We start from the raw sequence: 26,651 nt of genomic DNA, 5'->3' as shown, positions 1-26,651 counted from the left end.
CCAGGTTGGACTTGGAGGGTGTTTAACTGAACATTAATATTTGTAAAGAGTCTATTTCTCCTTTTGCTCTGTCTTTTTCACTATTGACATGCACAATTGACAACCAGTTGATGGTTGTTTGACCTAAAGGTGATAACTGAAATACTCCTAAAAACATAAGAATTTTAATAACATATTTTAGTCACCCAGTTAACATAAAACGTGGACCATCTATAGCTTTAGATCAAAAGGTAGAGGGAGTGCATCTGAACATCAGTGCTTTTAGGTTCAGTGTTCTGTAGTTCCTACCATTGTCCTAAGGAATGAAACTAAGACAACTTTATCAAAGCAGGAACTAGTTTGAACTCTTAGATCAGAGAAAATCCAAAACAGAAGAAATGTCACTCAATTTTTTCTCTGGGCCTTTTAAGAAAGTAGGCCAATTTATAAATTATTCAAGGTTCCCGTTGAGCAGTGGCGTTTTTCTGTGTGTAACTGTCTAGAGAAAGAACCCCAAAGAACTCCTTAATGTTGTGACAGTGTTGACCCGGCCTTCACTCATTAGGAATCAGGAATCTTGAACAGCAGTTCAGAGTGTTCTCATACACTCCCATTCACCCTGCTTTTTTGCCAACTATTACGGCCAATGTGTTTGGGGGGCAGGCATGTTCAACAAATTAGGCTTAAAGACCTTCTCTGGCTGAGTAGAAACCCTTCTAGAAAGAGTTGGCCGTGATTTGGAGCTATACTATAAAGCTATAGTAATTAAAACAACATGGTCCTGGCATAAAAATAGACACATAGACCAATGGAACAGAATAGAGAGCCCAGAATTAAACCCCTGCATATACAGTCAACTAATATTTGATAAGGAGCCAGGAACATCCAGTGGGGAAAGGACAGTCTCCTCAACAAACAGTGCTGGGAAAACTGGAAAACCACATGCAGACCATGATATTGGACTCCTGTCTTACACCACTCAAAAAAGTTAACTCAAAATGAATCAGATGTAAATGTAAGACCCAAAACCCTAAAATTCTTAGTAGAAAGCATAGGGAAGAAGCTCCTTGACATTGGTTTTGGCAATGATTTTTTTTTTTTGGTATCGCACCAGAACCAGAGACAACAGAGGAAAAAACCAACAGGTGGGACTATATCAAACTTAAAGTTTCTGCACAGCAAAGGAACCATCAACAAAATGAAAAGGCAACCTATGGACTGGGAGGAAATATTTGCAAAACATAGATAAGGGGTTAATATTCAAAATCTATTAAAAAATTAATACCACTCAATAACAAAACAAAAAACCCATTTAAAATGGGCAGAAACATTAAACAGGCATTTTTGCAAGGAAGACACCCAAATGACCAACAGATACATGAAAAGATGCTCAACATCACTTATTATCATGGAAATGCAAATCAAAAGCACAATTAGATATCACCTCACACCTGTTAGAATGGCTCTTATGAAAAAGATAAAAGATCACAAGTGTTGGTGAGGATGTGGAGAAAAGGGAAACCTTGTGCAACAGACTTTCTCTAGTTGCATCGAGCAGGCGCTGCTCTTTGTTGTGGTGTGTGGGCTTCTCATTGCAGTGGCTTCTCTTGTTGCAGAGCATGGGCTCTAGGGGCGTGGGCTTCTGTAGTTGTGGCACGCGGGCTCTAGAGCACAGGCTCAGTAGTTGTGGTTCATGGGCTTAGTTGCTCTGCGGCATGTGGGATCTTCCCAGACCAGGGATCGAACCTGTGTCCCCTTCATTGGCAGACAGATTCTTAACCACAGTGCCACCAGGGAAGTCCCCAGAGTATTTTATTTTTATACTTCTGAAATTTGTAAACAAGACAGCCTAGGTTAAACAATACAGTTTTCCAAAGCTGCATGTGCTCATTTCATACTGTTGAAGTGAAGAGTTTTTCTGCTTGAAGTACAAAAACAATTTCCTAAAGCTCCTAAGTGGGAACACTACTGTTCTTATGATCTGTGATTAGATGAACTGATCAATTTCAGTTGGTAACATCCCTTTTTTCCCTTGGCAAGTGTTTAACAAATTCTAGAACAGATGCATTTTTCTAGGCTTACACCAACAATTGCATTCCAAATGTCTCCTGAGGGGCATGTACCATACACAGGAATCCATCTCTATCCTTCTCACTTTCACACACTCCAGAAATTAGCATGGACAAGCTCACCATTCTGTGTCTGTTCACCAGCAGGAACAGGGTGTCAGAAGTGGGATCTGAAGGCATCAAATCCCGAGAGGCAATGGCCCCCAGAATTGAGCAAGGTACTCACACTGAGCCCCTTGTGCTCATCACTTCTATGAATTGCCACCTGCTTTCGTTTTGGTGAATCTCTTCTTAGACTTCAAGTTTTGCTCTTTTTGCATTTTGAGCTCTCCAATTTTATTTGGGATCTGGAAAGTCTTTGTTGTTTCAGGGGGAAAGTTTTGTCCATTCCAGTTCAAGACTTTACCTTTAGTGAGTACTCAGTTGTTGTCTGGGGCATGGAGTGACAAGATTCTTTTGGGGGGATTGAGCTGTGTTCTAGGAATTCGTTTTATTCCTTTTGGAATCTGGGCTAGGACTTTAGCAACTTTATTGGGTTTCCAGGAGAACTAAGGGAAATGGGATCCCAGTCACCTAAATGTTTTGAGGGCAGCCCTCCTTCAGGGACTCCAGCCAGTTTCATGTTTAAAAACTATGGATCCAGGCTTCCCTCGTGGCACAGTGGTTAAGAATTCACCTGCCAATGCAGGGGACATGGGTTCGAGCCCTGGTCTAGGAAGATCCCACATGCCATGGAGCAACTAAGCCCATGCATCACAACTACTGAGCCTGCGCTCTACAGCCAGTGAGCCACAACCACTGAGCCCACATGTCACAACCAGTGAAGCCCACGTGCCCTAGAGCCCGTGCTCCGCAACAAGAGAAGCCGCCACGAGAAGCCCGTGCACCACAACGAAGAGTAGCCCCTGCTCCCTGCAACTAGAGAAAGCCCGCATGCAGCAACAAAGACCCAATGCAGCCAAAAATTAATTAATTAATTAATTAATAATTTTTAAAAAACTATGGATTCCCCACATGCCCATTTTTAGCTAAGTGGGCTGAACAAACCAAAAGTAATCTGGAATTACAGTGGCCATTATGGGGAAGGTTCAATCTCCCTAAACTTGTTTTTCTTAAGATTAAATTGGAGGACCGTGGTTCTAAAATTAAACAAAATGAATGGCATATTTGTTTTCACTGGTAACCGGAAGCTTCCAAACATGCACAAAACTGTAAAATTGCTTCTTTGCAAGATACCATTTCTAAATTGGCTGAAACAACCAAAAAAAAAAAAAAAAAAAGCAAAGAAAAAAAGGAGAACAAAATGGCTTCCAAAGCCTTGTGCTTCTTGTGTCCCCCCCTGCCCCCAATTTCTTTGTCTCAGGTAGGGTCTTATGTGTCTTCCCACTCCCTTTGCCTCAGACTCTGCCCCTAGAAACCATCTTGTGCTCAGGCCCTGCCCCCAACACCACCTTCCTCTCTCCTCCTCCATGAAAACCTGCCTCTTTAAAATGAGAGCCTCTGAAGATCCAAATGCTGACCCTAATTACTGGTTTTAAGTTAACTGGGGCAAACCACTAGGTGAGGAGATCCTGACTCTTGATCAGTGATGCTTTCAAGGAAAGATCTTGAGCAAAAGGGGAAAATGTAGAATTAATTAAGGAGCATTCCACTAACCTTTGGAGTCAGGACAGGCCCGCAGTGGGTGCCCTCACACCCACCATGCATGTCAATTATCCCAAACAGGAAGATGCCTCTACCTACTACCCAGCAGGAATAAGAAAACTTCCCTCCAACCCCACCCCCCAGAGCCCAGCCAATCAGAGACTGCAGCAGCTCAGCCAATGGGAAGCCTCCATGCTCCCCCCCCCCCAGCTCTTCCAATGGACTCTTCCGTTATCACAGCCCCTCCCAACTCCTCCTTTTCCCTATAAAAGCAAGTCCCCATTTCTTGTTCCCTGGGTTTGCCTGTGGTCTGTCCTTGTTTGCATATTCCGAATCGAAGTTCCTCCACTATTCCTGAGTAAACTCCCTTTTGTTGGTGAAATAACTGGCTGTCATATTATTACAGTTGACAGAGGCTTGAGCTTAGCCTTGAGCTGCACAGGCTCTGATTGCCTTGATGCTGTTACTCTGGTTGATGTCATCAGGTTCCAGGAACTTGGTTTTATCCAGGACAGGAAGCTTCTCATCCTCCCGTGGTTCGGTTATTGCCATGATTCTGCTAGAATGCTGCAGGGCGTGGGGGCTGGTGGGGGTGAGGGTAGAGAGTCTGAGTGGCTCCCATTGCGACAGTGGCTTTCTTGTGTCGCCTTAGGTGTTTTTTCAATGCTAAACTTAATATTTCTTTTTAAAAAATCGTTTCAGAAATGAGTGTGAGATGTGGCTTAATTTGAAAGTCTTCTCTTAACTAGTGAAACCTAATTTAATTTCTATTTTTAAAAGGAATAAAAGGGAATAAGAATGTGAAGTGGTTGAAAGGAAACTAGAATCTGTGTGGACGCCAGGGATGCTGGATGCTCTCCCCGCACCGGGTCCTTGTTACACTGTGGGAGCCTCTTTCCTTAACCAGTTCAGTTCTCCTCTTCCTCAGCGGGAACCTGCGGCTCCGTGTCAAGCTCCAGACGCATTCCTCTGCGGAGAGGGGCCCATGGAAAGTAGCCGGCTGACAGGCACCCGTGGCCTGCAGACATTCTGGCCACGACTACCACGCGGGGTCACTGCAAGGAGGGCTCCTAATCAGGAGGGAGGGGTCATTGCCTCCAGGGGCCGCCCCACGCGAGCCCAGTCACCCCCATAGCCGCGCTCCTAGCAGGACCCCGGCCCTCAACCCCCGGGGGCGCTCTGGGAAGGTAGCACTGGGGCTGGGGCAGCAAGCAAGCGACGGGTGGAGAGAAGCCGCCCCGCCCCGCCCCGCCCCGCCCCGCCTCAAGTTCAAGGAGAGACCACGCCCAGCCATGCTTCCCTCTGATTGGCTGAACGAGAGAAAGACCGGCGATGATTGGGTGGAGTGGACGCCTCTCGGCGCCCATCCTCCGCCACGGGGCGGGGGCGGGCGTGATTGGTGCAGGCATCGGCCCGCCCCGCCCCGCGACGTCGCTACCCGGCGTGCCGCGCGCCGCGCTTCCGCTCCGCCCGCTAATGTTTTGGCCGGTCCAAGATGGCGGTGCAGGAGTCCGCGGCTCAGCTCTCCATGACCCTGAAGGTGCAGGAGTATCCGACCCTCAAGGTGGGGTCTGCGGCCGGGGGGCGCCCGCGCCTGGCCGGACGGTCTCTGAGGGGAGGGGGAGGGGCGGGGCGAAGGCCGGGGCGCGGCATGGGGCGCCGGGCGGAGGCCGGGGCTCTGGGGGCCGGACTTCCCCGGGGCCGGGGATCTGGGGGCTGGGCTCCCCGGGTGCCGGACTCTGGGGGCCTGGCTCCCCAGGGGCTGGGGGCCCGTCTCTCTGGGGTCCTGGGCTGGCGGCCGGGCTCCCCGGGGGCAGGGGACCTGAGGGCCGGGCGGGTGTGGCGTCTGGCCATCCATGCTCCCTCCTGCCTTCGTGACAGGGCGGGGAGCGCGTCTGCCTGGCGCCCCGCTTCTCCCTCCGGAGCCCGATTGTGGCCCCTTCGTCCTATAATACCGTGAACTGCATCAGCGACAGTCCTGGTCGTAGACAGGCTGGCGACTTTGGAGGCTGGGGTCTCAGGGCTGTGGGGTCGCGGGCGCCCAGCCAGAGTGCCCACCGTGAAGGGCGGTTGGTGTCCAGCTATCCTCCCGGAAGCTCGTGTCAGACGGTGTTGATGGATGGCTTCCAGCCTCTAATTAGGGAACCTGTGAGGAGAGACCTCACGACCCAATGGGAACCCATTTGCAGGGCGTCACCAAACCTGAAGTACAGCCCTTGCCACTCGGTCGCCAGTTGGGTGACCTTGGATGGTCGCTGAGGCAAGTCGACTTTAACGCTGGGATGAAATCGGTGTTCCCGGGAGAGGGGTCGGTGCTAGTTCTTCCCTAGTTAGTAGAGGATTCGATGGTGATTGACTACAGCGAAGCACCTGGGAGTAAATTCCTTCAACGCTCAAGGTTATAACATTCCCAGGAGAGCTGCGGCCGATCCTACGTGCGTCTGAATTCCTTTCCCGGGGGCCACGTCGCATCTCTCCTCCCGGAGGACCCAGCATCCCTGTCCACGTCAGTGGTGACAGAGGGGGGGTGCGGTGTGGCCAGGTTGCTGTGAGCTCTGCGTTCACTTCCTGGGAGACCTCGGGAGGGTCCTCAACGCCTCTGAGGTTGTTTACTCCTGGCGCCTGGGTCGGCTCAGGGTGAAGAGAGGGCTCTGGCTGTGGGAAGGTAGCTGAAGGGAAGGAAGGGAAGCGCTGCTGGCCTGAGCCAGATGCCTGTTTGCTGGACCGCAGGTGTAGGGCGTGCTGTTTTGACACTCCACTCCCCAAGACCCTGCGGCTCATAGGCCACGATTCTCTGCTGCCCGAGGCACCGACCAAAACAAAGGGGTGTGAGTGGGAACCGCTGACTGTGAGCTTTGGTCTCACTCAGCCCCTGCCAGGCCTGCCGCTTGACAGACAGACAAGAAGGTTCAGGGATGAAAACTGTGGTGGTGAATGTGGGGAACACCGGACAGGCAGGATCCCTCCTCCGAGTCGTGCTCTCGCGTTTCATAACCGTGAACGGAGTCTGAGTTGCAGACTTATCAGACAGGCTTTGATTAATGTAGTTAGGCAGATACTTCTAGAGGTAAAGGATTTTGTTTTTGTTTTTTGGCTGCATTGGGTCTTCGTTGCTGCGCGTGGGCTTTCTCTAGTTGCGGCGAGTGGGGGCTACTCTTTATTGCGGTGGCTTCTCTCGTTGCAGAGCACGGGCTCCAGGCACGCGGGCTCAGTAGTTGTGGCTCATGGACTTAGTTGCTCCGCGGCATGTGGGATCTTCCTGGACCAGGGCTCGAACCCGTGTCCCCTGCATTGGCAGGCGGATTCTTAACCACTGCACCACCAGGGAAGTCCCAAGAAATATTATAGTATCATTTCAAGTGAGCTTGCCAAATAAAGAAATTTTACTTCTTTTCTGGAATGATTTTCAAAAGTAGAATTTTTGCAAGGTACTATCTCCGTTTTCCCTGACAGATTATTTAGATCCCACAGGATAATTCCTCTGTTCTCTTGACATGTGTGTCACTGCTGAGTTAACATTTTTATCAGGAGTAATTCCTACTGGATAATGAGGAAGTTTCACCAGGAACATGGGAAGAGCTGTTGGCTCGGGAGCTGTGCTGTTCATGGTCTGGAGAGAGTCAAGAGGCAGGGGGCGCAGGGGGACAGGGCAGGGGGGCAGGGGGTGAGGGCTGAGGGTGGGCATTCTGGAAGGCATAGGTTGTGCTTCTCTAGTCTGAAGGCAGCTCCTCCTGCAGGGTAGCAGGGATGAGCGTGCAGCCGGCAAGTCCCCTTCACACAGGATGGGGACTCCTCCCTGTTGGAGGGCTGGGCAGCCTCGTCATAGCCTCAGGGCTGGTAAGCTCTTCTGCTCTTCTCTCCTGGCAGAGTGGCCAGAGGGTGGAGCGGCCCTTGGTGGCGGCTCCCGGCTCGCCCTGACCCGGGCCCTCTCCCCCGGAGCCCCTGCTCCCCCCGGGGCCTGTGGACGTATGGATGCGTCTTGGCGGCGGGAGCACGCCTCTGGGTGCCTCTAGCTTTGCCGCTTGTCCTGGGCTGGGGGCGCAGGTGGTCCCCATGAGAACCACTGGTCTGCACCTTGCTGTGGGGAACTTGTTCTTACTGCAGCGGGCGTGTCCGGGCACCTGGTGCTCTGGCCCTGGCTGGCACCTTTCCCTGCAGTGTGTGGGGTTGTGGGCCGTGCCCCTCAGGCCTCAGGGAAGGAGAAGTGGAAGCTCGAGTGCGTGATCCACCCTCGTCAACTGGAAACCCTGTTCTAATTATGTTTTTAGAAGTTTTTTCTGAGTATAAAAGCAATTTGTGTTTATTCTCCAAATGACTTTGCTAGTTATCCCATTCGTTTTTGGAGTTTTTATTTCTGTTTTTTCATTTGGATAGCTGAAGGAAAATCATATTTTAGAGGCCTTCTTTGTCACCGTCCAGGTCAGGTGGGAGTTCGCTCAGCCCAGGGGAGGGACCTGGCATTGTCGCTGGAAACCTGCTTTGGACCCTGATTCCTCCCCTTGAGCTCACCTGGACCCATCTCTGGGCTCACCTGGAGCCTCATCCTGGCTCCCCAGCCCCTCTCCCAGCCGTCCCCTCCTCGCCACATGTGACAGGCTGGGAGTGTGGCCGTTGCTCCCAGCTGGGCCTGGAGGCAGATTCTCCTGTGTCTTTGAAAAAATCTGCTGCTTTTAATGTGGTGACAGTGTTGTTGACCAAGTACTGCCCTGCAATTTCAAATCCTGGCTTTGTGCTTGTAGAAAGTTTGTGCGCCAGCGACATGCTAAAGTTATAACTTTCAGTGCGGTTTTACAAACTTGGCCTCAGCCTGGCTTGGGGGAATCACGTGTTCTCAAATTTGAGAGACGCTGGTAGCATAAAGTGTTTGGACTTTTGAGACAAGTATCTGATTATGCTGTGTCCCAGGTGGTGGCCATGGCTGGGGCCTAACCTCTTTCTACTTTAGGTTTTGTGATTTCCCGAGTGAGCCAGTCCCTCCCTCAGACGCTGGCCGTCTCTGGTCCGCAGCTGCTTGCGTCATGATTGCCTTCTTCTCAGGCTGCAGCCTCATCACACCTTCAGGGCAGTGCTTGTTCTCAGCTGAAGGAGCCCACACGTGGCCTTGGCTTCCAGAGCCCCACACACCCAGAGCTCGGCTGCGTGCCCCTCTCTGAAGTGTGTGCCACGCGTCCTCCTGGCTTCGTGCTCCCCTCTCTCTCACTGTCGCCGGAGGGACGTTTGACCAAACGAAGGCGACCTGGTGGCATGTCCTGTCCTTGCGTCCTCCGTGCCGGGCCCTCCCGGAGAGACGTGGGTTGACGTGAGGGGTCCCTGCTCGCTGCTTGTGTTTTTAAGTATGGTTAGTGTTTTAAGCAGATTTCAAGTCTGGAGAGGAAAGGGCTTTCTAATCTCCATTTCTCTGTAAGGGGTGGGCTGTTGGAGCCAGCGCTGACCCTCAGCCCTGGGCAGGTGGTGGCAGAGCTGGTGGGGGAGCCGTGTGGCCACCACACACGTCTCGGGCCCCTGGCTTCCGCCGGGTCTGTAACCACCATGATCACTGAGCACGTGACATCTGCGCTCTTGGAACTCTCGGAACAAACCCTGGAGAGGGGGTCCCCGAGAGACGGGTGAGGCCCCGTCCTGGTCACACGCTTGGTGGCAGGAGGCATTAAACGAGGGACACAGGGTTTCAGCGCACTTGTTTGGGGGTGGCCGGGGAGGCGTGTTTCGGGGAGGAGCCATGTGGGTTGAGTTTAAGTCTTGGCAACCCTGACACGGAAGGCTCACGGTCCCACTGCAGCAAGGCAGCTCGGACGTCCCCTGAGCCCTGCAAAGGGGGCAGGGGCCACTGAGTGCCTGGCTGGCGACACGGGCCGGGGGGCAGGGTGGGATGACGGGCCGGGAAGAGGCCTCGGGCAGGCTGAGGTGGGATGTTTGATGCTGACCTGAACCTGGCCAAGCAGTTTCCACCGGGGTAACAGTTGGTTATTTTCAGGTGTACGTTTTTTACAACCTTTTGAAAACCAGAATTATTCACTGTTTCAATCACTACTAACCAATAGTTAACAACTAAATATTGCTGAGTAGTTTGATAACTGGACTATCGCGCAGAATGTGGCCGAGGGGAGAAAACCCCCAGCTGGGTCGATGGTCTCACTGTCCACAGAGCCAGCCTTCCCCTGCCACCACACGCAGCCCCTGGGGCCTGGCCTTGTCCCCTTTCCCATCATGACAGTGGGCCCCCCTGCCCTGCCCCATCTGAGCCAGACCTCCCCCGGCTCCCCGCCCCATCCTGTGTCCCTCCCAGGTCTCTGCACATGGGAGCCGGCCTCCTAGCGCTCCACCAGCCGGCTGGGCAGGGCACTGCCGACGTGTCGTTGCCCACGTGGCCCCAGGCCACCGCCCTGAGCCGGATCCAGCCCTGCGGCCCCTGCGCTCTGGCCCTCACCCTGGGGTTTTCTTTCTGGCTTCGGTCACCCTCTGGCGCTTTTTCTGTCAGATGCCCCCTTGGGACGCTGGTCCTCAGTGAGGGGCCGTGTCGGGGCGGTTGTTGCCCTCCCAGCGCCTGGAAGAGCTCCTGGCCCGTGGGGGGCACCGGCGGTAGCTGTTGGCCGAGCGAGCATCTCTTCTGTCTGGGCGGAAATCCCGTAAACATTCACATCTCACTCTTGTCCACGAGCGGCATTCCGGGTGTGGCAGCCTTCGGAGTTTCTTTTCTCACCCCCCCACCCCGGCCCGCACCCCTCTCTCCTTCCTTCAGGGCTCAGCTGCCGGGGAGGAGTGTCTGCGCCCTGCCCCTCTGTCCACTCACGGTGTGCATGCCATGACCTTCTAGGTGACAGCTGGACAGCACCCTCGGGCACCCCCTTCGAGATGGCCACCTCCCGGTCTCACGAGCGGCCTCCGGGCTGGTTTTGCCCCAGCAATCCCTGGCAAGCTTCTGGCCAGGGTCTCCAGGTGACCCCATGGGGCTGCCTGAGCCCCTGACAGCGTCTGGTGCTCGCCCCCACCTCTCACCACGTGTGCCACAGGCTGCCCTTCCTTCCCGGCGTAGGGCCCCAGGCGGCTCCCGTGACACCACGCACGCCTGGCTCCTCCCAGGCTCACAGCCGCCCCTCATCCTCCTTGTTGGGACTGCTCGCTGACTTGGTGACCTTGTTTGAGGACCCCCGTGTGTACCGATGACTCCCAGCTGGATCCCCTCGCCAGCCCCAGAGCCTTGGACCCGGGAGCCTGTCAGACGTCCCCTCTTGGGTCTGTAAGGTGTCTCAGCATGTGGAAGTCTGAACTCGTTGTCTTACCCAACTCCTCCGCAAACCCGCTCCCCCGTCTCAGTGGCGGACAGCGCTCCCATCCCGTTTGGCTCACGCTGGAACCTTGGAGCCAGCCTCGACCCCTTCGTTCTCAGAGCTCACATCCAGCCTGTCCTCACATCCTTTTCACTCTGCCACCGTGGCCTAAACCAGGCCCTCTCCGGGTTGTTGAAGGAGCCCCCAGCTGTCCCCAGCACTGCCCGTGCTTCTTCCTGGCAGCCTCCCGTCTTACTCGGGGTAAAGTCCAAGGTTGTTAGAGTGGCCCTCCAGAGCCACATGACTTGGCCCCCTCTTCCTCCTCCCCCACGTCGTCCTCCTCCCCTCCCCCTCCCCCTCCTCCTCGCCTCCCCCTTCCCCTCCTCTCCACATCCTCCCCCACGACCTTCTCCCCCACCTCCCTCCCCTCCTCCCCACGACCTCCTCCCCCAGGTCGTCCTCCTCCCCCACCTCCTCACCTCTCCCCCTCCCCCCCACCTCCTCCCCACGACCTCCTCCCCCACATCGTCCTCCTCCCCCACCTCCTCACCTCTCCCCCTCACCCCCGACCTCCTCCCTGACGTCGTCCTCCTCCCCCTCCCCCACCTCCTCGCCTCTCCCTCCTCCCCGCCACCTCCTCCCCCACCTCCACTCCTTTGGACACTGAGCCACAGTGGCCTCCCCGCTGCTACAGGATGTGCCAGCATGGGGGGCCTCAGAGTCTTTGCTCTTGTTTACTTTGTCCAGAATCCTTTCCCCCAGATGTCAGTCTGGCTTATTCCCTCACCTTCCCCTGTCTCTGCTCAGGTATCACCTTCTCAGTGCGAGCACCTTATTGAGACTGGGAGTCCCACCATCCCCTCTTCTGCTCTGTTTTTCTCCTTAGCTGCCGCTGCCATTTGACTTAACTGTGTTTTGCTTCTTTGTTTCTAACCACTGGGATTATAAGCTCTTTGGAGGGCGTAGAAGAAATAACTCTTCAAATAACAGATGAATTATTAAATATTATTTTGGCAATTCTATCCAAAGAAGTAAGATTGAAACAAGTAAATGTAACTGTTAGAACGAATGAGACAGAATATGTTTATGTACCCAGAAACACAAGCAAACTAACCAGAAAATGATTGCAATTAATTAGAAAGGTCAACACAGTAACTGGGTACATGAAAAGCAGACAAAAGTCCTCACTTTTCTGCATCCCAGCAATAACCAGTAGAACATCTCCTGGGAAAATGCCAGGAAGAGTAAAGCGTTAGGGTGACTGCAGCACACCAGCAGTGGGCGCCAGTGGAGGCGCCATGGCTGGCAGCAGCAGAGGGTGCTGGGTTTCTGTTTGAAGATGCTAACAGTAGCTGTAAAGATACCATCTGACTTCTCTGTGTGCTTGATCAGACCTTTCTTCTTTATCATGAGGGAAGCTCCAAGAAGGGTGTCTCTGCTGGACACCAGGGTCTGCTATGAAACTGCGAAAGTAACAGCCTTGTTGCAAAGTTGCTGGCTTTGGTTATATGTCGTATGGAAAAGGTGAGCCAGTGTTCCCCTGGTGTTATGCATACAGTCGGCACCGGTGCCTGCTCGGGCTCTGTGTGTCGTGTTTGGTCATTGAGCCGCCCCGGGCCTGGAGACGCTCACGTGGAGGGCTGGTGCCAGGCTGCCTTGTGTGCACGCCGGCTAACTCAGCACTTGCAGCGTGTTCTGTTTTACCCGTACTGCCCTTGCTGAGGTGGACCAGTGGCATGAAAAGATGCCTGTGAGTAACCAGCAGTCGCGGATGAGAGGACCCTGCCCCCAGGAGGGAGAATATGGAGGTGCTGACGGTGCCCTTCCCGCCTCCAGCTTTGTCAGCACTTCACGGAGTGAAAAGTCCATCTCATCACATACCCCTAGAGGTGGGCCAGCAACATGTCAGTTTTCAAGAAGCCTATTTGAAAGAGGGGGTTTGAAGCACTCCTGCCCTTCGTGAGCCTCCCTCAGGTGTGTGCTGTGCCCGGGGAGGTCAGCCCAGGAGCGCGTGTGATTCGTGAGACTTCCGTGCCACACGCCGGAACACGAGGCACAGCTCTCCAGGCCAGGCAGGGCTGTCTGCTGCCATTCAGGGCTCAGTGCAACACTTTACAGGATGTTGTTAGCTTTGTGATAAATATTTAGAAACCTCTTCTGAGGTTTCTTAATTGTGAAAGATAAAAGGCCTCCTGCCATTGGGGAAATACTTCCTTCCTGTGCTGGTAAAAATGGCTGAAAACATTATGAGAACAAACTAAGGTGCATCTCTTTGTCAGCAAATACTGTGAGAAAACCCACAGCAAACACTGGAGAAGGTTTGAAGAAACACGTACCAAAGCAAGTGGCGCGGTGTGGGAGGGCTGCTGTGGAGCTGGATGAGAGTACAGGTGTTTCATACGGGTCTCGATGAGGGTGTTTGCCGGATTCTGCTTCAGTTATGAAAACAGGAAGGATTACTTTTTGCGAGTCACTGAAGGGGAAAGAGGTACTGGAGGAAATATAATTTAACATTCAACTAATTAAATGGAGAAATTCTATGATCTTAAAAGCTGTAGTGAAACAAATTACCAAGGAAACATTAAGTAGATTTGACTAATACAAATTTAATTTTTTGGTATAACCAGATAAGATAAAACCAGAATTTAAAAGCAAGTAACAAACCTTAAAAAAATCCGCCAAATGTGAACCATAAAAACCTGGTTCAAATTGATGAGAAAGCTCCAATGCCCTCTTCCTTGTTGAGTGTTGGGTGAGGAATACAAACAGAAAATATGTAGAAGGAAGAATGTGTTGAGTTGAACCGCATAAAATCACCCTTTTGTAAAAATGATGGCTGAATAGCCTATACCATGTAAAAAGATTAAAAAAAAAACAACTTCCCATAAAGAAAAACCCCAGGACATGATGGCTTCACTGGTGAATTCTATTAAATGTTTTAAAAAGAGTTAACATTGCTGCCTCACAAACAGCCAGAAAATGGAAGCGGAAGGAAGTTTCCCAGCTTGTTCTGTGAGGTCAGTTTTACCCTGATACCAAAACCAGACAGACAATACCACAAGAAAACTACACACCAGTCCTTATGGATGGATGTAGGTGCTAAAATCCTCAGCAGCGTGCCAGCAAACTGGATCTGACAACATATGAAAAGGATTATGTACCGTGACTAAGTGGGCTTTACCCCAGGAATGCAAGGTTGGTCCAACATGTAAAAGTCAACGTAATGCCATACTAATAGTATAAAGGACAAAAACCCCACGATCACCTCAATAGACACAGATAAAAACACTTGACAAAATCCATCACCCTTTCATGATAAAAACACTCAACGAACTAGGAATAGGAGAGAACTTCCTCTACCTGATAAAGGGCATCTCTGAGAAAACCACAGCCGACATCATGCTTAGTGGTGAAACACCAAACCTTTCCCCTAAGATCAGCAAAAAGACAAGGATGTCCACTCACCATTTCCATTCAGCATTGTCCTGGAGGTTCCAATTGGGGCAGTTGGGCAAGAAAAATAAATAGCAGGCATTCAAATTGGAAAGGAATAAGTAAACTCAATTTGCAGATGAAATCATCTTGTGTATGGAAAGTCCTAAGGAATACACACGTACACAACACACACACAAACCTGTTAGAACTAATAATCTGGTTCAGCAAGGTTGCAGGATACAAGATCAGTTTATATAATAGAAATAATTTGTATTTCTGTATCCTAGAAATGAACAGTGAAAAGGGAAATGAAGAAAAGAGTTTTATTTACAATAACACTGATAAATTGGATTTCATTAAAGGGAAGAAGCTTGTGTTTCAAAGGTATTCTGTTAAGAAAGTGAAAGGACTACTCACAGAACAGAGAGAAAATATTTGCAGATCTTTTTTTTTTTTTTTTGGCGTTATGCGGGCCTCTCGCTGTTGTGGCCTCTCCCGTTGCGGAGCACAGGCTCCGGACACGCAGGCTCAGCGGCCATGGCTCACGGGCCCAGCCGCTCCGCGGCATGTGGGATCTTCCCGGACCGGGGCACGAACCCGTGTCCCCTGCATCGGCAGGCGGACTCTGAACCGCTGCGCCACCAGGGAAGCCCTGCAGATCATTTTTGATAAGGATCTAGTATCCAGAATATGTAAAGAACTCTTACAGTTCAATAATATAAAGACAAATAACCCGATGTAAAAACGAGCAAATGGTTTGAGGAGACGCCTCTGAAGAAGAGATACAAATGGCTAATGAGCATAAGAGGAGATGCACGACATATTCATCATTGGTGAAATAACGAAACCATGATGAGGCACTGCTTTATACCCATGGGAATGACTGTAATCAGAAAGATGGACAGTAACGAGCGTTGGATGAGGGTGTGGAGAGACTAAAATCCTGATAGACTCTGAGGAATGTAAAATGGTGCAGCCACAGTGGAAAGCAGTCTGGTAGTTCTTCAAAAAGCTACACAGAGTTACCATATGACCTAGCAGTTCCACTCCTAGATAATCTACCCAGGAGAAGTGAAAACGTGCCCATACAAAAACCTGTGCAGGAATTTATAGCCTTATTATTCATAATAGCTCCAAAGTGGAAGCAACTAAAATGTCCATCAACTTATGAGTGCATAAACAAGTGTGGTATTCGCATAATGGAATACTATTCAGCCACAAAAAGGAATGAAGTACATGCTACATCATGGATGAGTCTTGGAAACATTACGCTAAATTAAAAAAAAAGCCAGACACAGAAGGCCACAGAGTGTATGATTCCGTTGATATGAAATGTCCAGCATAGGCAGGTCCATTCAGGTAGACAGTAGGTCAGTGGCTGGTTGCCCGGCTCTGGGGAGTGCTTCTGTAGGCAGCAGGTTTCTTTTTGGGGTGATGAAAATGTTCTGGAAGTAGATGATGCTGATGGTTGCACAGCCTGTGGTTATACTAAACACCACTAAGTTGTATACTTGAATTAAAAGGGTGAATTTTATAGTATCTGAATTATATCTCAATTAGAAATTGGTAAAATAAAAAGTGATGCAGGGGGACTTCCCTGGTGGCACAGTGGTTAAGAATCTGCCTGTCAATGCAGGGGACACGGGTTCGAGCCCTGGTCCGGGAAGATCCCACATGCCACGGAGCAACTAAGCTTGTGTGCCACAACTACTGAGCCTGCACTCCAGAGCCTGCAAACCACAGCTACTGAAGCCCATGTGCCTAGAGCCCATGCTCCGCAACAAGAGAAGCCACTGCAGTGAGAAGCCTGCGCACCGCCACGAAGAGTAGCCCCCGCTCGCTGCAACTAGAGAAAGCCCACATGCAAGAAACGAAGACCCAACGCAGCCAAAAATAAATTACAAAAAGCAGGGGGGGGGGTGGTTTAAAAAAAAAAAAGTGGTGCAGCTTACCTTAAATTATCTTTCAAAGGGCGAAAGTTTTAGTTTTGATAAAGACTAATTTACTGATTCCTCTTTTACAGTTAGTGCATTCTGTATACCTGCAAGAAATCTTCGCCTATTTCAAGGTTGTGAAGATTTTCTCCTATGTTTACGTCGAGGATTTTTGCAGTTTCAGCTTTTATGTTTAGGTCTGTGGTCCATTTCAAGGGAATCTGTGCAGATTGTATGAGGCACAGGTTGAGGTTTGTCCTTTTCCCACGTGGGGTCCAGTCCCGGCACCTCTGTTGCGGAGACAGCCGGTCTTCTCTGCCCTGAATTGCCCTGTCTCTTTGGTTGGCCACATGGACCATGCACGTGGGTCCACCCCCCAGGTCTCCCACCCTCCTTGGTCTCCATGCCTTCCTGGACCAGTGCTTTGAATCAGGCACCATTGCCCGTATGTTACCAAAATCATTCAGGATATTTTTTTATCCAGGTAAAAAACAAATGAACCAGCTCCATCATTTCTAAGTGTCTAGCAGTGCTGTATCGCACTCAGATCTCTAGGACTCTCTTAAGTCAGCTCGGGCCACTCTGACAGAACGCCCCACAGCACACACTGTTCCTTCCGGTCCTGGAGGTGGAGTCCCAGAGTAGGGGCCGGCACCCCCCAGCACGGCTGCTCCCTGTTCCCGCTGGGAGCGTCCCGAAGTGTGCGCTGCTCTCCTCGTGGTTGTGACTGGCGTTTCCCCGCGTGTTAGTGGTGCTGAGCGCCTCCCCACACGTGTCGGGGCCGTGTCTCTTCTTCGGAGAAATGTCAGTTCAAGTCCGTGGCCCATTTCTCAGTTGGGTTATTTGTCTCCGTCGTGGAGCTGTCAGGGTTCCTTATGAAGCCTGGATAGTAACCCTTACCAGGCCTGTGGTCTGCAAACATCTCTTCCCGTCCCCGGTTTGCCGTTGCGCTCTGACGATTGTTTCCTTTGCTTTCAGACGTCTTAAGGTCTAATGTAGTCCCATTTGTTACCCTTGCTTTCATTGCCTGTGCTTTAGGAATGTATTGAAGAACACAGAGTTTTTCTCTCAGTCTGGCTCTTTGTTGCTTTCCCACCTCACTGCACTTCTCATGTCTCTGTGATTTTGTTGTCTCACCGAGGACCGTCTCAGTAGTTTTCCTCCCAGAAGGGGCTTGGCTGCTAAGGGGTGTGGAGCCTTGCCTATCTGCAGGCATCGCAATTGTGCCTCGTTCTCAGTGATACTTTGGCATGGTTTAGAGTCTTCAGCATTTCTGAAATTCCACCCCTTCTTTTGGCAAAAGCCCCTTGGGAAGGAACCTGTGGAGCTGTTGGTGACAGAACAGCAGGGGACAGTTGGGGAAAGGCGGGAGAGGCAAGGCCTGGGTGGCCTGGTGTCCCCGGGAGGGACGTTGATTCCAGGTGCTCGTGCAGGGGGTGGGTGGCCGAGCTCAGAGGGGCGCATGGGCAGCAGAGGGTGGGACCCGAAAGCTCAGCCCTGCAGAGCGCATGGCCCAGCTGGCGTGGCCCCCGAGCATGTGGGCCAGTGGCCTGGGGCGTGGGAGGATGGCCAGGGCCAGGAGAGGCGTGGGGCTGGTGCAGGTGCAGGGGAGGCCTCTGGGGGACGGGAGTGTCCGGAGCCGTCAGGAGCTTGGGTGGGGCGGGGTGTGGGCCACGTGCGGGGGTGGCACCCTCGCTGCCACCACCCCCACCACTGGCCGGGCTGTGCCATGGTTCCATCCCCGCACAGTGGACGTATGCCAGACCCTGAGTCGGCTTCTTGCCTCAGAAGAGAAGTAGGTAAGCTTGACTGTTACCTTACAGTGTGAATTGTTGGGACTGGATCCTGACGATGGACTGCGGATGAATGTGAGAGCGTCGCCGGCAGCTTTTCTGGATAAGAGTTGAAAGTCGGATCCCAGCCCACGGAGCTTTCTTTGGAATCCCCCTGCCTCGGTGGCGCGCACGGGTGTACCGGTGTGTGCGCGGCCCGTGCAGGCTCTCTGGCCCGTGGTCGCCCCCGTGCCTGTGCAGGCATGTGACTCTTTTCTCCTGTGTCTTGGTGGTTTTGATTATATTTGTTGGAAGAGAATTTTAACGTCTGGATGTGATGATAAAAAACACCTTAGGGGCTTTGTTCACTGTGCATCGTGGGATTTGTTCAGCTTGTTTTCTAGTAATTCCACTCTGTTTTCTTTTATGAATGCATCGGTCCAGCTCAGATTGCAAATACACAGTGTGTTCACGCAGACGGCCTGCGGGACCCGGGCAGGCTGCCTCCGCTCCTGGCCCCCGGTCCTGAGGGCACAGCCGGTGACCCACTTCCCAGTCGTTCTGGAACTGAGTGCTCACTTTTTCAAGCAGTAACATTAACGCCTGCGCTCATTTGGGTTTAACAAGCAGCCTGGAAGGGCGTGTGCAGTCATCAGTGACCCCACCAGCCCTGACCTCAGCCCCCCGCGGGCGTCTCTCCCTGTCTGCGCACCATGGAGGCTGCCTGGGGGGGTCGTCGGGTCAGGACGGTGGCGTTGGGGGGCAAACCGAAGGCAGCTGAGGACCCTGGGGCATCTTCCCCGGTGCCGGCGTCACACAATCTTGGGGTTGCTCTACGTGCCGCTCCCATTGCAGAGACCCATCCCCCCCAGTCCTGGTCGTGGAGACCACGGGTGGTGGTTGAAGGCTGGGTCGTGCCTCCACCCTCCAGAATCCCATCGTGTGGCAGGACACACCCTCCACAGGAGCTGGAGGGGATCCTTCACCACGTGCGGTTTGCTGTCTGCCGCGAGCCTGGCGCCGTGTTGGGTGCTGTACGCAGTGGTCACCTTCTGACCAAGCGGACACCGAAGGAGCCCCTCCGTGTTTTCTTACAGGAAGTACTGAGTCCAGAGGATGCGGCCAGTGTGGGGGGTGGACCACAGAGCCCAGGCCGGTGGCCCATGCAGGGGGACCCACGCCGCCCAGCAGCAGCAGGCGGCCCGAACGTCCGTGTGAGGCCGTGTCCCGTGTCCTGCTGGGCTTGGCCTCTCAGCTCGGTTGGCTTTGATAGCCACCACGGCAGCCACCAGCGAGCCCGCGCCCCAGCGGGGGCCACCCGGTGCCGAGCCCGCCCCGCCACCCGTGGCAGATGCGGCTCAGCTCGTGGCATCCTGCCCCTCAGACTACTGGCGAAACCCAAGGTGTGGACAGGCATGATTATGCACTGCCGAATGGGAGCGCTAGCTGAGGGCAAGGACGGTGCTGGCCTTGCTGGGTCTCCGGCCAAGAGTCCTGCTGTGGTGGTCCTTCCGTGGCTGGAGCCTGGCTCTGCCATCACCCCAGGGTCTCTGCTGCTGGGAAGCCCAGGCTCTGAGCCAGGCCTGGGTCTCCTCCCTGCCAGGCACAGTACCTGGCACACGGCTGGTGCCTAGCAAGTGTCGGTGGAGCCAGCAGTGCCCCGGGAGTGGGTGCTTCCCTGCTGGGCGGGCCTGAAGACGAAGCGCTCACAGGGGCGGTTTGCGGCAGCCGTCGCAGAATCCCATGGAGACCTGCCGTGTGAGCAGGGAGTGCTGGCAGGGAGTCCCTGTCTTCGGTGGGTTTCCTAGGGGTCCCCGGGGTGCGGTGCTGGACCCTGCCTGCTGTGCTGTGATGACCCTGGGGGCCGACGAGGTGTGAACAGCAGTTCTCCAGACTTCTCAGTGATGCATCGTGGGTTTTCTATCTTCCCATGCTCTGGACGGAATGGGTGGTTTTTAATAACTCAGGGCAATGGGCGTCCTCTCGTTGAGATCAGTTAAATGTGTGCCTATGATCTCCCATGGGTGCTGATGCCGTCACCTTCCTAACCCTGAGGTGCACCTGAGCTGCTGATTTCTGTCCGGCCTCAGCCTGGTGCCCGCCAGGCTCATCGGCATCTCTGCTGCACATCGTGGGCTTTCATGTCCATGGATTAAAGCCCCCAGTACTTCTCTCCTTTTTGCTCATTTCCCTAGCTGTGTTATTCTAGATGAACTTGGTGATCTTTCTGTCTGCTGGCTTGTGGAGGTTTCTGGGAAGAGTGGAGGCTGCATTACATCTTAGATGTGGGTCAGGGTGCATCTCAGCCTTTGTGTCCTTGTCTAGGAGCACAGGTGACCCTCGCTCACATGGGCCTTTTGTGGGGCTCGGGCAGGTTTTAGAGGAGATACATTTTTAGAGAATGAGAAGCCGAAGCCTCTTGCCTCAAAAAGTGCCACGAAGGAGGCCCGCACATCCTGCGTGGACGATGGGTGGTGCCCACCCGCCGACCGTGTGGAGTTAGTGGCCTTCTGTCTTCTGCAGGTGCCCTACGAAACACTGAACAAGCGCTTCCGTGCCGCACAGAAGAACATTGACCGGGAGACAAGCCACGTCACCATGGTAGTGGCTGAGCTAGAGAAGACCCTGAGCAGCTGTCCAGCCGTGGACTCTGTGGTCAGCCTCCTGGATGGTGTGGTGGAGAAGCTCAGTGTGCTCAAGAGGAAGGTCAGTGCTGCTTCCGGGCCATGCTGCCCGCCCTGCCCCCAGGCTGCGCGCACCCCACGGGCGCACCCTTCACCCAGTTGTCCTGAGAAGGGGCCGCCTCCTGGGGGAGCTGCGGTGGAGGGGCCCCCCTCCCCTGCTGTCCGCGCTCTGGAGTCTGTCAGCTGTAAGGCCGGCTTCCCGACCCACATTCCTGTTCCTGTAGGGCCAGGTTATCCTGACTCCAGATGTCCCAGGGAGCCCAGGTCGGGGAGGCCAGGATGGGTAGTAGATTGATTTATTATTTTCACAATTTCACCTCAGAACAGCACATAGGGTATCTTGTTTCTGGGAATGGTAGGTATGCCCACTGATAAGCCCTAAAAAGTGAGATAAGATATTTGAAAACATTTTATTCACCAGAATTGGAGAGCAGGGGGTCAGGGGGGCTAGAAGGCGAGGGACCCCTGCTGCCTAGAGAGAGCCCCCAGCAAGGGCCTCACTGGCCAGTGACTCAGGGCCATTAGAGTTGGGGGCCTGATGGCAGGACCCAGCAGCACTACACCTCAGGTGAGGGTGCCCAGAAGTGAACTCGCTGGGAGAAGCACTGCCGCCCACCCCCTCCTTCAGCCTGGTCTGAGTGGTCCCAGCAGGTGCTGCCTCCAGGCTCCAGGTAGAGTAAATGCAGTTCTCTTGAGTGGAGGATGCCTTCCATCTGAGCATCAGATGGTTCAACTACAGTAACCAGGACAGGTACACAAGACACCACGACTGCCACACAGCAGGAATAGAAAGAGATCTGCACAGACTTCGGGTACAGAAACTATCAAGTACCATACTTTAGTGTGCTTAAAGAATGAAAAAATAGCTTGAAAATATCTGCAGGGAGTAGAAAGTATGTCATTTAAAGTTAAAAAGAACCAAGTAAAAATACAAGAAGTGAAAAGTAGCAAATGAAAAACTCAAATGTTTGCTTACAACAAACATTTTAACACTTAACAATCAGACCAAGCTGAAGAGAGAGTTAGTGAGCTGGAAGGTGGGTCTGAGGAAATTACCTAGAATACAGCACAGGGATGAAGAGATGAGAGCACATGAGAGGGTGAGAGATTAGGGAACAGAGCAGGGACTGTGCAGTGGGCCAGAGTCCAGGAGAGGTGGGCGGGAGAATGACGGGGAGACCTAAACAGGTTAAATAAAAGTAAACGTAACTAGGACTTTCACAGTGAGACTGAAGAAAAGAGAGACAGAAGAATCTTCAAAGCAGGTAGAGGAAAATCCGCTTGTCAAGGAGCAGCACGTATCCTGACAGCTGACTTCTTGATGCCAGTTGGAAGCCAAACCTTGGTGGAATGTGCTGGAGGGAAACAAGGGCCGACCAGAATTCTGGACCTGCTGTCCAGTGCGTAGCCACCAGCCACCTGTGCCCACTAACATTTAAATGGAATAAAATCAAGAATTCCCTGCTGGGGTTGCACGAGCTACACTTCAGATGGTTGACAGTGGCTGCTATGTGGCGCGCAGGCGTAGAGCACTTCCACCTGGCTGTCTTAATTTTGAGCAAAATTGCCTTTAAGGGAAAGTATTATAAGATAGAAAGTCGTGTTATAATGACAAGTAGTTTCATTAACCAGGAAGCTATGACAAAGTTTAAGTTCTACGCCTCTGGCAGCATAGCCCCAGCGTATGTAAAGCAGTAACATCCCCGAGGAGGTGGACAGACCCTGCCGTCCGCTCGGTGGCAGCAGCCCCGCACACTCTTGCTGTCTGTGGCCCTGGGCCCCAGCTCCCCTCTGACCTCCTTGCCTCCTGGTCCTCGGCGATGGGGGTGGGGTGCCCGGTCTCCACCCACCCTGAGCGCCCCCTCTGTTCGCGTGCCACAGGCGGTGGAGTCCATCCAGGCGGAGGGTGAGAGTGCCAAGCTATGCAAGCGCAGGATCGAGCACCTCAAGGAGCACAGCAGCGACCAGCCGGCAGCGGCCAGCGTGTGGAAGAGGAAGCGCATGGACCGCATGATGGTGGAGCACCTGCTGCGCTGTGGCTACTACAACACGGCCGTGAAGCTGGCGCGCCAGAGTGGCATCGAGGTGGGCGCGGGACCGCGGCTTCCCAGCCCTTCGTGGAGGCAGCACTCGGCCACTCGTGCGTCCTGAGCCGGGAGGTCCCCTCCCGCCCGTGACGGCTCTAGGGGTGCGTCGCACCTGCCGCATGGTTTGCACGTGTTCCGAGGAGCTAGAGTGTGGACAGGGATCCCTCCCCGCACCGCTGCCCGCTTTCCTGCCGCCAGGCGCGTCCCGTGACTGTCCCCCTGGGGTGACGCCTTTCTCTGGGGTCAGGCACGTTTTCCATCTGTCCGTGTGTGGTGACCCCGGGGGTGCAGGTGTGGAAGTACTCGATACCCTAGGCTGCTGGCCGGTGGCGAAGGGGGCTGTCATCACCCCCCGCCGGGCCTCTGCAGGTCGGCCCGCACCTTTCTCTGGCCTTTGGGGCTGTGTGGCTGGGGGCAGTGGTACCCTGGTGTCCCGAGGGCAGCCTTCACTGGGGGGGCGGGGGGGCAAGGAACAGTTGCTCGGGCTGCTCAGACCAGAGTGTGTGGCCAGCCGACCCTGTCCACGTCCTGTGTCGACCAGAGCCTCTGGCAGCAGAAGCCGTGTGGACGGCAGTGTCTCCCTCGTCTCCACGTGGGGTCCCGTCTCAGCCTGCTCCTCTGCCACACGCTCGGGACCCACTGGTTCCGCCCCTCCTCACTCTTAAGTTCTCAGTCTGAGCACTGCTGGCCGCCTGGGGCCTACCTGCCCCCCCCCCGCCAGTCCCATCCCCTGGCATGGCTTAAATGTCACCCGTGTGTGTGTGGCTCCCACCCTGGGTCGAGGGGCTCAGCCCTAGCCGCTCGAAACCCCAGCATGAGACCCTGCCCCCTGTCCCGGCAGGTGGCCTTGGGTCCCTGACAGCATCGTGCTGTCGCCCCCACACTGGCATCCGCAGGTCCTCACTGTGCGCCCTGGCCCCACTTCCTGCTGTGTCCATGTCCCTGTCTAGTTCCAGCCTTTCCTTCAATGTGGCTGACACACTCGTGCAGTGGGGCTGGGGACGGGGGGCTCCTCACTCTTGCACCCCAGCCCCGGGCGGCTCCCCGGAGCTGCATGTGCCGCGTGCCCAGGCTCCTGCTGTGGGCGGCAGGGCCACAAGTCTCAGCTCGGTGCCCAGTGGTCCCTGGTGCCTGCTCTCCTCACCCCTCCCTCCACTGCCCAGCACAGCCAGCTTCTGACCGACGGCTCTCCTAGCTTCACATTCCTGGCACAGCCTGTCCACCTGCGGTGGGCGTCAGGCTTCACTCCCGTGCCCCCCTCCCCCCGCACACCTGCGAGGGCGTGGCCACGCACACCTGCGGTGGTTGGTGAGGCACGAGCTCCCCACGCCTCCTGGCCCCCAAACGTGCACCTTGTAGAGGGGAGAAGCACGAAGTCAGACGAGATTTGCTGAAGGTGACGTGTCTGCAGAAGTGCCAAGAGGGACGGGAGGGCGGCGGGGGAGGGGCTGGCGGTCCTCAGCAGAAGGGCGCAGCCCCAGGAGATCGGCGTGCACCTCGTCGAGGAGACAGTCCTGGAAGGGGGTTTCCACAGGAGCCCCCAGCTTCACACAGGGCGCAGAAAGCCAAGTCTCTTTCAGAAGCAGATGCAGGAGGACATCCTCTTGGCCTTGGGGTTGGGCGAGGCCTCCCAGGAAGAGGCTGCAGCTGGGGCTCCTTAATGTCAAGGACTTCTTTTCATCAAAAGACACCACGAAGAGGGGGAGTGCGGGCTACGCAGACGGCCAAGAAGGGAGGGATGCCCGCTGGAGTCCACTGCAGTCCCTGTGTTAGCAGCTTCCATTGCGCCTCCCGGGAGCGGACTGTGGTTGGCGCTCGCTCTGGCCCGCCTCTCGCCGGCTGGTTTAACATCTTCACTGTGGCTCCCATAACTGAGGGTCCGAGGATGTCAGAGGACCGTCAGCAGGAAAGGAAAGACCTGGAAAGACCCGGGATGCCGGGGGTTGCAGGCAGGAGAGGCCACCTCTTGGAATTTAGAGCAGAACTGGAAAAGGTGGGAAATGGGAGAGAAGAAAGACTAGAATGTCGTCTGGGCGCCTGGCCTTGCCCAGTGGGAAGGGTTCAGGAGAAAGAAGACAGTGGAGAGACGGCCAAGGAAGCGACATGAGAAAGCCCACCTCTGCAGTGAGGGCGGCGAGCAGAGAACTGGATTAGTGAGTCCTGGTTGCGGCAGCCCCGGGGTACCTCGTCGTCAGAGCTCCCCTCGGGAGGGCAACGCCAGGTAGCAGCCCGGAGGAGCAGCGGCCGTGGCGCTCGGCCCGCCACACTCCCAGCCCTGTCTGACTGGGTCCCGTTCTGTAATCGTCGGTCAGGACGGGGAGGTTGGGGGTGCCTCTTGCGGGCCCAGCCGCCGTCCCTACTGAGGACGTGGGTAGAGCTGTCCTTGTGTGGCCACCCTGACCTGCCCGCTGTCTGGAGCGGCCATGCAGGAGCTGGAAAGCTGACAGGGCATCTCCAGTGTTCCCCCCCACACACCCCGCAACAGGAGCACACCCCGGGCCCTCTGGTCAGCTGCTCTTCTGCCCTTGACCCACTTGGTTCCGCAGGAGATGCTTCAGGAGCTAGCTGGTCCATGGGCGCCGCCTTGTTGCCAAGTAACTGTACTCGATTATTTCTTCTTGTTAATTTTGCTGTAAGTGCCTGGTTTTCACTGCAGCATCAATAGCTATATGCATTCAGTGACTTTCTCTTGAAATAGAATAGGTGTCTCTGGGGCTTCCCTGATGGCGCAGTGGTTGAGAGTCCACCTGCCGATGCAGGGGGCGTGGGTTCGTGCCCCGGTCTGGGAGGGTCCCGCGTGCCGCGGAGCGGCTGGGCCTGTGAGCCATGGCCGCTGAGCCTGCGCGTCCGGAGCCTGTGCTCCGCAGCGGGAGAGGCCACAGCAGTGAGAGGCCCACGTACCACAAAAAAAAAAAAAAAAGGTGTCTCTTACTTAAAAGCTTGCACCTTAACGCTGCATCCACCAGTAGGACTCTGTGTCCTTTTGCAGCACAGCTCCCGCAGGGAGCTTGACATGGCCCTGGTGCCTGGGTACGGCAGTTCGGTGGCGAGCTCCTGGCTTGCTTTGCCGTGGCAGACCTTGGTCGAGAGAGTGTGGGCAAGAAAGCTCTCTTGTCCTGTGCTCTGCAGTGCCCAACAGCCCATGAGGCCTGAGCGGGGACCCTGGAGACACGGGGTTCCAGGGATGTTTGGGTTGGGTGTTCTACCTGGTAACTGAGAAAACGACCTTCACTAACGTTTTCTGCTCGAGTCTGTTCCAGATGGAAGAGAAATTTACCTTTTGAAATTTTCGTTTTCTTCTAATGACCCCCCTCCTTTTGTGATGTCTGAGCATTCATCACCTTGCCGTGTGCGACCAGGGAGGTCCTTCTCGCTGGCTGTAACCCAACCTCTTGCTGGGGGCCTTGCACTTCCCGGCACCACACAGAGCCCCCTTGACTGCAGCAGGTGTGCACTTGAGTTGGTGGGTTCGTTACTGCGGGTCCCTGGCCCTGCTGGGATCCTCCTGCCCCGCAGATGCAGCTGCACTTGGCCTGCCCTCCCAGATTGCCGGGCTTCGGGGACGGAGAGAGGGGAGCAGACGGCGGAGGGCAGAGAGTTGCAGCCCCTAACCACCCTGCTGCCCCTTCTCAGAAATCTAAACTTTAAATCAATCTGCAGAGCAAAACACAGAAAATGAGAGTAGGAACTGCTGGGGTCTCCGCGGCTGCCCTGAGAGGTGAAGGGGGGCAGACCTCTGCCCTTCAGGGCCCCAGGTTCTGGCAGGGCCTGGGCTCTCA

The 26,651-nt window shown here is 54.3% G+C and overlaps 1 protein-coding gene across 4 annotated transcripts in view; it reads left to right on the top strand.

Annotated features, from left to right (window-relative positions):
* Window positions 1–5,117: 5,117 nt before the first annotated feature.
* MAEA (macrophage erythroblast attacher, E3 ubiquitin ligase) overlaps window positions 5,118–26,651 on the top strand; it is a 31,194-nt gene continuing 9,660 nt past the window's right edge. For 2 of the 4 annotated variants that reach the window (XM_033419637.2, XM_004265189.4), the window contains exons 1-3: window positions 5,119–5,256; window positions 20,625–20,807; window positions 22,667–22,870. In XM_033419637.2, coding sequence (XP_033275528.1) covers window positions 5,188–5,256; window positions 20,625–20,807; window positions 22,667–22,870 — 456 coding nt within the window. In that variant the 5' untranslated portion in view covers window positions 5,119–5,187. Of the gene's footprint in view, window positions 5,257–5,536; window positions 6,199–20,624; window positions 20,808–22,666; window positions 22,871–26,651 lie in introns of those variants that run through there. The other 2 variants (XM_012531368.3, XM_033419638.2) reach the window with 2 other exon arrangements.

This window comes from Orcinus orca, chromosome 4 (genome assembly GCF_937001465.1).
Source record: "Orcinus orca chromosome 4, mOrcOrc1.1, whole genome shotgun sequence".
Taxonomy (NCBI): Eukaryota; Metazoa; Chordata; class Mammalia; order Artiodactyla; family Delphinidae; genus Orcinus; species Orcinus orca.
Note: the sequence above shows the minus strand (reverse complement) of the source record. Positions and strands in the feature narration are given on the sequence as shown.